Source organism: Tupaia chinensis, unplaced genomic scaffold (genome assembly GCF_000334495.1).
Source record: "Tupaia chinensis unplaced genomic scaffold, TupChi_1.0 Scaffold147500_2, whole genome shotgun sequence".
NCBI lineage: Eukaryota > Metazoa > Chordata > Mammalia > Scandentia > Tupaiidae > Tupaia > Tupaia belangeri.
Window position 1 is genome coordinate 426736 of NW_006207352.1, and position 9682 is coordinate 436417.

The 9682-nt window shown below is 65.0% G+C and overlaps 1 protein-coding gene across 1 annotated transcript in view; it reads right to left on the minus strand.

Moving 5' to 3' along the window:
• MGLL (monoglyceride lipase) overlaps positions 1-9649 on the minus strand; it is a 72251-nt gene extending 62602 nt beyond the window's left edge. The window contains exons 1-2 of the mRNA XM_006169809.3: positions 9550-9649; positions 8975-9119 (exon numbers count right to left, since the gene is read on the minus strand). Of these exons, the coding sequence (XP_006169871.1) occupies positions 8975-9119; positions 9550-9559 (155 nt within the window). The 5' untranslated portion in view covers positions 9560-9649. The remainder of the gene's footprint in view (positions 1-8974; positions 9120-9549) is intronic.
• Between the last annotated feature and the right edge of the window lie 33 nt (positions 9650-9682).

The following is a 9682-nucleotide window of genomic DNA, read 5'->3' on the forward strand; positions in this document are numbered from 1 at the left end:
CGGACACGCTCGTCTCCTTCCTCGCAGGCTGAGGGAGGTCCGCTTGCTCTCCTGGAGCCTGTGGACGCCCAGCACCACGCCCTGCAGAGTCCATGTCATTAGAGAAGACTGAGTGTGGAGGCACGAGGGACACCACCCCGCAGCCTCCTCCCTGCGCCCCGCTTCGCGGCTGAGACCGCCCAAGTCAGGTCCAGGAGACCCAGCCAGCCGCTGGCCGCAGGAGCCAGGGCCGACGCCCTCGTGGCCCCTCGTGACAAGTCTTCTTGGAGTCTCTCCCCACTGACTGCCTCTGGCCTCTTCCATGTTCTCCCTGACGCTGACCTGCTGCTGCCACGGGGGGCTCTGCCCTCCTCGCACTGTCCCCACTGCTGGGGCCTCAGGAGCGCCCGCCCGCGTGAGTGCCGAGTGAGGCTCTGAACACAGAGCACGGGCAGTGCACGCGCCGAGCAGGCCCGCCTGGCCGGAGGGGATCTGACGAAGCACGAGAGGCCACATGGAGATGCACCGAGGGGCCCCTCGGCCCCACCGCAGGAGGGCGGCCTGTCGCTGGCTGCCAGTGCCAGTGTGCGGAAATGCGTCAGCAGAGCCTGGGCACGGGCAGCAGGAGGCCCAGCTGAGCCCGGCTGGTCTCCGGCCCGACTCGCGGGTTACACAACAGCGTTCGGTCATGGCTGCGGGCGGGGGGTCTCCAGACACTGCAGGCAGAGGTGCCAGGGAGAGCTCTGCAGATTCCAAACCGTGCCCCACGCCACCTGTCTACTGCGGTCCCCGCCGACCACTGGCAGTCCCGTGTCCCATACAGCGCCGACAGCCTTGCCCACTCAGGGTCTCGAAACGGCAGGGTGGCCTTCAGTGGCAGTGTCATTCCCCATGGCTCCAACCCTACACACAGCCCCAGCCCCAGGACCAACGGAGACACGTGTGGGACCCACGGGGGCCGTGGCAAGGTCTTGCTGTTTATCCTGTTTATCTCGAAGGCCCACGGCGGCCCGAGCTGACCACTGCCAGTCCAGGGTCCTGGGCTCTCCTGGTCGGGAGTGATGCCACAGGCCCTGTCACGGAGGCGTGAGTGCAGGAGAGTGGCCAGCCACCAGGGCCGGCTTCCTGCAGCTCCCGGTGCTGCTGAGCACTGACCTGTGGAGCTCACGGGCGTCAGGCCCTCACTGCTCGAGGGGCATGCCGTCTTTCCACTGCCCTCCCTCACACAGGACCGCCCTGGGTAGGGGACGCACACAGCTGTGCATGCAGGTCACAGTGCATCACAGTCCCTCAGGCCATACCTGGGGACATGATCTGCATGGCAGGGACAGGCCAGCACGCCCACCCACACAGGTCACAGTCCCACAGGCCATGCCCGGGGCACGAGCAGGGTGAGGTGGGTATGGGAGGGGTGTCCACCACCTCTCCAGGTCCCATGGCCACTGCTTCCAAGAAGGCAGGGGCTCAGGAGGCCATGGTGGGCAGCAAACAGGCGGGCACGAGGCCCCTGGGAGCGATGGTGGAGGGGCCCTGGCCCATGGCCACTCTGCGGGGAAGCTGCAGTGAGGCCCGGTTCTTTTCCTCAAAGCGTATCTATTCATTTCTTCATGAGAGCAAGCTTGAGAGGCACCCAATGGGACCCTCAAGCCCCGATGCGCCCCTGCCTCGGGCCGCTGGTCCCCGTCTCGAAGGCGACTATCCACGCAGCTGTCGGTACAGAACGTGTCCATGGCCTCGCACCTTAGGGGGACAGGATCCTGCCCTGGCGTCCAGTTCCAGGGCCTCTGCTCATCACTCCCCATCGGCTTCCACTTCCAGAGACAGGTGTCCCAGAGGCATGGCTCTTCAAGGCTAAACGGGAGACGGCCACCTTCCAGAACGTCTGCAGGTGGCCACTTCCAATGACAGGCTTTAGTCCAGCCCGGCAGCTGCCAGGGCCTGCGAGCCAGGCTGCCCCGAGTGGGGCTCACACACCCTGTCTCCTCTCACCCCCCCTTCCTGGGCCCTCATTTTCTGAGAGGCCTGCAGGGCTTCTCTTCCTGCTCCGGCCTCTGCCTGTCCTGTGGCCAATTCCGTGGTCCTCTGGCAGTCTTCAGCCCCCTTCTGGGGCCCACACACTGTCAGCCACAGAAACAGCCACCAGTGGGGACATGGCCGAACGGCGTCTGTGGGAGAGAGCTGGTGGACAGAGAGCTCCTGGAACCCCCCAACTGCACGTCTGCCCCACCCCGCCAGGAGGAGCCATGGCAGTCTAAGAAGACAAGCGGTCAGAGAACATCGGCAGAGCGGAAGTGCGTGGTCAGGAGATGGCCCTCCAGCCCACGCCGGCCCGGGTCTCCCTCCGTGCCGTCTCCCCACGGGGGAGACGCTGGGGGTCGGGGCCACCCCTCCTGAGAGGCTGGGGGAGGTGATGGCCCCTCATCCTTCCAGGACGTCGCGGGTCCCCAGGCGCTAACCTCACACCCACCGCCGAGCTCCCGGGAAGTGCCCAGGCGACGGAGAGCCGGCGCCTCTACAGGGACACAGGGCTCAAGGCTGTCGCTTTTCCATCCCTGCCCCGTCCCTCCTTCTCCCCCACCCTCCTACCTTCCTGCTGCCAGCTATGGCTCTACAGCAGGCCCTGTCTGCACCTCCGGGAGGTGAGGCGTGCCTTGTCACCCCACAGCGCCCTGTCTGCACCTCCGGGAGGTGAGGCGTGCCTTGTCACCCCACAGCGCCCTGTCTGCACCTCCGGGAGGTGAGGCGTGCCTTGTCACCCCACAGCGCCCTGTCTGCACCTCCGGGAGGTGAGGCGTGCCTTGTCACCCCACAGCGCCCTGTCTGACTCGAGGAGAGACGGGCCGGGAGAGCGTGTTGGGAGCCGGCCATGAGTGCCATGGGCGGGTGCCCGGGTGAGGCAGTGCACCCTCTGCAGCCCTCTGGTCGGAGAACACCCCTGCATGGCAGCGGACAGGCCTTGGCATGCAGAGAACTCCCACCTTCAAGAACCTGGGTCACCCTGGACATGGGACAAGGCATCCTGTACTCTCAGCAGCACTAAAGACATCTCCGCTGGTTTGGTCGCACTTGTGGGCAAAGCGCCTGGCATCAGGGTCTAACCCAGGGCACCCCTGACACCACCGTGGACAGCGGCCGCCACTCAGGGAGCCCCTAGCTTCTTGTTCTCTCTTACTCTTCGCTGCAGGGCACCTCCCTCCTGTCCGCTGATCACTTGTCCTGGGGCTGCTCCAGTGGATGTCCCCTGAGTTGTGGGGACCCCAGCCCTCGCTGTCCCAGGTTGCCCCTGCCCTCCCTGCGCCATCCCCATCACTCAGCAGGCCCGGGTCCCACGCCCTCGTCACCCCCCACCCCCACCCGCTGTCAGGCAAGACGATACCCAGCCACGGCCTGTCTCCCCGTCAGGCCAGCTGTCCCGGCAGAGCCCCGTGGTCCCACACCCAGTGCCACAGCCTCCCCACCTGCCCTGGTGACAGGAGCCGCCCAGGGACGCTGGCTGAGGGGCAAGGGGGCCAGGCCAGCCCAGGCTCTGCTCCTGCAGCTGTCTGCCAGGGCAGGCCTCTCGGTGTGCAGGCTCCACATGGCCCACACGGCCTCGTCCACAGGTGCAGTGGCTCCGCCCAACCACCCTCTCCCACGCTGGGCCGGGAGGATGTCAGAGACGCGAGACGGGGACACCAGAGACGGAGACGGGGACGTCAGAGACGTGAGACAGGGACGCCAGAGACGTGAGACAGAGAGGAGCTGGCCGAGCTGACCTGGGCGGGAGCCTGACCACGCCTGGTGAGAAGGGTGAGCCAGGGGCTGAGAGCCGGCCTGCGGGGCGAGGACCGGCCTGGGGGGTGAGAGCAGACACCGCCCTTCACACGGGGCCACAACCGTGGAGGAGGGAGGGACGAGGCCGTGCCCTGCCCACGGGCATCAAGGCTCGAGGCTACTGGACAGACCAGGAAGTCGGCCGCTGGCTGAGTGGCAGGTGGCAAGTCCGAGGGGCTGAGGCGCCAGCAGGGGCTGCCGGGAGATGGGAACTGCTCTTCCTGCCTCGGGGCACTCACAAGGACACTAGCAGAGCCCTCCCGATGTCGGGAAGGACCCACAGGCGGGAAGGAAAGGCCCGGTAACCCGCCTCAGCTGAGGAGGAGGCCCGGGGCTGGGGACGGGCTGGCCTTCAAGGATGTTTCTGGAAGGCAGCGAGGTGGAGATTACGGCCAGCCAGATGGTGGGGATCCTTGTCTCCTGCGCTGGCTCCAGATGGCTGGGCGGGGTCTGATCTAGGGACCACAGTGCCACACCCAGTGTCCTGGCCATGGGCGAGGACTCGGGCTGGGGGCAGGAGGCGTTTTAGTCATTTTCACACAGCCCGCTGGAGCGGAGCTGCCGCTTCTCTGGGTGAGTCCGCACAGGTGGGAGGGGTGTCTGAGGGTGGCGTGCCCAGGACTCAGGCTCAGGAGGGCCTCGCAGAGGAAGGGCAGGGCCAAGGTGCCAGCTGTACCGCCAGCCTGTCCCTTGCTCATGCACCAGCAGCCACCACACCGGCTGCACCTGCCCCTGCGCAATTCGGGCTGGGGGCTGGGGGGCTTCTGGGGCGAAAGCCCCTTTACTGAAGTCACAGGCAAGAAAGAAAGGAAGGCTGTGGTTGGACTGTCCCCAGAGTGCATGCTGGGCCATGTGACGGGCGAGGCCGGCCACCCGATCTAATTGTAGTGGCGGAAGTCTTGGGGAGGGGACAGGTTAGGTCGCCAGGGCAGGCCCCTAGCATTGACTTCCAGTGGGTTTACAAGGAAGGGCAGAGACACACACGCTCTGCCTGCCCAGGACGCAGGGGCATTCAGACAAGAGGCCGGACAGTGAAGCGGTGAGCCGCTCCCTGAGGCCCTGGCTCTGCTGGGGGGCCGGCACCCCGGAGAGCTACGGAAGGAAAGTGTGTCGCTGCCGCTGCTCCGAGGTGTGGGCCGTCCAGGAGCCCAGGGAGTGCTGCAGGAAGCACCCAGCGCACTGGAGAGCGAGCGCACCCCGGCGCACTCTGCGGCCGCTCTGTGCCAAGCCTGGCATCCCAGCAGGTCAGTGGGAGCCGCTCTGCCTGCCTATAACGCCTGGTGTCCGCGGGGAGCAGCCGTACGGCCATTGCCATCGTCAGCCTTCCCGTCACAGGAGTCTGAGGACTCCCCTGGAGGCGAAGTCACCGCGAGCCCGGTTTCCAGGCCACCACAGACCCCGCTGACACGGAGGCTCGCCCACGCAGCACACGGACCAGGAGCTTCACTGAAGACCGCCACTGGACCCCGTCCCAGCAGCTGTCCCTGAACCAGCTGGAGGACTGAGCGCGGGCGGCTCCTGGCCCTGAAGCCCAGGAAGCAACCTGAGCACCCCACCCCCACGGCCACTGCACTGCGGCCTGCGGGAGTCACATGGCCACCAGCCCAAGAACCAGTATTTTAGCATTCCAGCCCCTGGGGGTGGTGAGCAGCCACCCAGGACAGCCCTTGGTGCGGCGACGCTTTCATCCTTAGCCAACTTCCCATGTCTAGGAGCACGTGGGTAGGGAGAAACCATTACTCTGAAAGAAAAGCGGCCCAGAGCCATCCATGGGGAATTCTGGGTCCTGTAAATCCTTGTGTGTTTTTTAAAATATATTTTTGCTACAGGGCGTGTGTACTTACTAGACAGACAGAGGGACAGAGACAGAAAGCAAGAAATCACCCCCTAGGGAGGATGTCCACACCACAATCTCTTCTCCCTTTTCCTCCTGGGTTTTGGGAATGGACACGCATGCACACACACAGGCCCAGGGTGAGTTTCAAGGTGCCGGGTCCAGGACTAGAACCGCTATCAACTGCATGGGAGTCCAGAGCCTCAACCACCATACCACCTGCCACCCAGTCCTTTAAACCACCATACCACCTGCCACCCAGTCCTTTCCATCTTAAAGGTCTCGCAAAGAATGGGCCTGAGGCTCTGGGTCGGGATCAAGCCAGAGGCAGGTTCAGTCCCAGTAAACAAGGAGCAGATTTCAGTTGCCTTCATTATTTTCTTTGTAATTTGCCAGAGGGCATGTGCAGGGAGGAAGAGACAGGGGGAGGAGCGAGCACTCCTGGGCGTGGTCACACCCAGTCCTTTCTCCACCCTCCACCAGGCCCGGATTGGGGCAGGCACGCACCAGCCTGGGACGTTTCTCAAGCCGCAGGGCCTGGGACTCCAACTCTGGCAGACCACGTGGGATGTCTCCCTTAACCACCAGACCTGGCTGGCCCAGTTGCCTGCATCATTAAGTGAACCAATGCAGACTCTTGGCGAATACCTGGTAACCCTGCCTGCTCTTCTTCTCGGGGTCACTCTGAGCCCATTGCCTGCAAAAGTGGGAGATGGTTCACCCTGGTGGTTCATCCTGGGCCCTGGCTATTCAGGCTGACACCTGCACCCCAGGACGCGATCCCACCCTAGCCCTGCACACGCGCCTCCCAGGAAATGGCCTGTGAGCCTGTGAAGACACGGCCTGGCCTGTTCGGCCGGGAGCCAGAGGAACCCACGCTGAACGCAGCCACTGCCAGCCAGGTCGTCGGGAGAGGCTGCCCAACTTTGGACCTGTTTCCTCATCCACAAGCGGAAATGCTGTCACGTGGGGGTAAAGTGGCACACACGTGAGCGTGCCGTGAGAGCGACCCCCCTCCACCACGAGGCCTGCTGAGGAGCAAGTCCGCCCAGCACTGCCCTGTGAGCTCCAGACTCGGGTCACCCTGGGCTCCAGGCTGAGTCGGCCGAGCTGGCACCATACACAGACTGACTGCATGCGACCCCCACGCCCAGCTGGGGGTGGGCTTGTGGACCAGCTCGTCACCTGGGAGCCGGTCCTCTGGCCGGCCAACCTGCGGCTGGGCTTGGACAGGGAGTGACCTGCAGAGCAGGGAACCAGGGAGCTCTCTGGGCCACATCGTCCCCGCTGGCGTTCCGGGCAGGCCTGGGAGCCAGAGGTGACTTGATCAGAAGACCCACCGGGCCACGGCCACTGACCAAGGCAGGATGGGCCTGTATATGCCGGTCCTCAGGACCCCAGGTACGTGTCGGGTCCCAGAGACAGCCGTGAGACAGGCGGTGGATGGCGCGTTGGGGTGGGTGTTTGGGCTCCTTTTTCTTCCACTCTCCCTCCACCCTCCTCCTACCTAACAGGGAGGAGCTGAGATTACGCAGGGGAAGGCCGGCCCAGCTAGAGGGAAAAGGGCCTGTGGGTTAGGCTGCAGTGCAGGACCCAAGCCCCCTCTTCCTGCGGGCTGCCCAGTGATGCGACAGGTTGTGGGGTTCCCCTTGAGCTGCTGTCTCAGCTGTGCTGATGGGGTGCCTCCCTCCCAGCTGTGCAGAGCCCCTTCTGCCTCCCCCCACTCTGGCTGCCATGACCCTCCCTCCAGCACCGCAAGACCCCTTGGGGTCAGCAGCCCAGGGCTGGTATCCAGGACCCTGACCCACCAGATTGGGCAGGGCTGAAGGCTTTAGAGCCCGTGCTGGCAGGAGCAGCCCCCACCCCCAAAGGCCACTTGTCCCGCATCGCCTGCAGGGCAGAGGTAGCACAGGCGGGTGGCCGTCCGGAGCCGGGCCGCCGGGGCGGCTGTGACTGCTGGCGGGCCCTGACCTGCCCTCGCTCTTCCCAGACATGAGGACGCAGCAGGGGGCGTGTCACTGAGCCCACGGGCTGGTGGTCGGTCGTTGCCCTGGCTTCAGAGCTCCTGCTGGAGACCGCTTTCCCCGAACTTCCCCCAGGCCCAATGCCCGTCCACGCCCCAGGCGGCGTGCCGGCTGCACTGAAGAGCTAGCTGGCCCAGCCCGAGAGACGGTGAGGAGAGCCGGCCGCCTGCGACACATCCCGGAGGCCGGAGAGCTGCCCGCAGCACAGAGCGCCAGGCAGCGGGAGGACAGGGTGCCGACCCCACGCCCGCCCTCTCCCGGGAGACGCAGGTCCTTTATCTTTGATGCAAACTAGGACAAGCTCAGGCCTCCGCAAAGCCCAGCACGGAAGCCGCACGTACAGTCCTGCCCTGTCTGAACACCGACAGCGCCGGCTGCGTCCTGCTCGCTGCCTGGAAAGACAGAAGGGTGCCTCCAGGCCCGCAGGGTCAGCGTGGACGCCCCTGTCGATGCCTTGGGAAGGCGTGGAGCCCAGCACTGCGCTCCACCCTCTAGAGGGAGCCATCCCCGCCCTGGGGCGCACGCTAACCCTGCAGAGCCCCCGCTCAGCACGTCGCCTGAAGCTAAGGCTCCGTGCCAGGTCCACCCACGCCCGGTGCCCGTTCAACACGCGGGTCCTGGCTGCAGGTGGAGGGGTGGCGACTACCCTGCGGTTTCCACAGCTGCGACCGGACCAGGCCTAAGTGACACTGAGATGCGAAGGGAGACACAAACCCCGGCACAGAGTCCTAGGCCAGGTGAAGGCCCTGCACAGGAAACGCTGTCGCCAGGCCGGCTGGCTCCCACAAGTAACCTCTTCCCTGAATAACCCTAACAGGAAAGGCTTTCCTGCCTCACACAAGGACAGCAGGGGACCAGCTGCCTCTGCCCGTGCAGTCCCAGCGCCTGCTTCTAATGGCAAGACGGTCCCAGAGGACAGCGCCGACGTAAGGAGCTGGCACGCAGCCCCAGAGCCCAGGCCTCCCTGCTGGTCACAGGGACGCCAGCCTGAGTCTCCGGGCGGGGCGGAAGGAGCAGAGGTCGGCACACATGCGGCACTGTGGCACGCTCCTCCGGGGGCCCTCTTCACCCTTGGCTTGATTCTGAAGGGACGCCCGTATGACAGGAAACTTGGGCCCCAAAATAAGGTCATGCAGGACTGTTGAAAACGGCCATGTGATGGAGCGCTGGCCGCCATGGAGAGAGCACCCCTTCTAAACCGAGGGGAAGTGTGCCGCGCACACCGTGCACTGACGCCGTGGGCCGAGCGGTGTGGGAAGTGGGCAGGGGCGTGGGGACGGAGGGCAGCAGGGTGGCTGGCTGCGCCCGGCAGCCAGAGACTTACTTGGGTGTCCCCGCGGGTTTCCAGTACCTGCAGAATAGGTACTGTCCGTCAGGGTTGACCAGGTGAGGGAGGTCCTGGTACGGAACGTTCTGGGGGGTCCGCCTGGGAGAGCTTCCCTCGGGCATTCTGGAAGAGTCCTTGAGTCCTTGGAAAGAAGGGGGACACGACCCACAGTCAGGGGCGCGAGAGCACGGGCGAGGGCCTTATCAGCCAGTGACACTGTGTCAGAAAGCAGTTTTAAAAGGCCACATCAAATATTTTAAAAATGCATGCATCCTGCCAGCCTCTCTCTCCAAGACTGAAAAATCGCACTTGTTCTGAAGAAAATGCTCACTTTATTCTGAGCCCTCATGACAGCTCCCCTCCCATCGTGTTTATCTCAATCCTTTCAGGAAACTTCCTCCTAGAGGCTACTCTGGCGGTCACCGAGCAGCTATTAGGGCAGCTCCAGGTGAGGACCCCGCTGCGAGGAGACCCATCTACCCCGACCCAGGAGGCCCCTTCCCAGGGGCGCAGGGCCGGGCGGATGGTCCCGCTCTGCCCGCTCTCTGAAATTCCCAGATGCCATGACAAACCTGTTTCCATCCGTCCTGGCGTTTGCCTCCCACAGCGCGGCCTCGAGGCAGAGCTGCACCGCTCCCTCGGCTCCGCCACCCCGCAGCGTCCGAGCCGCCGGGGCCCCTCCCCGCCCGCGCCCTGCCCCCCGGA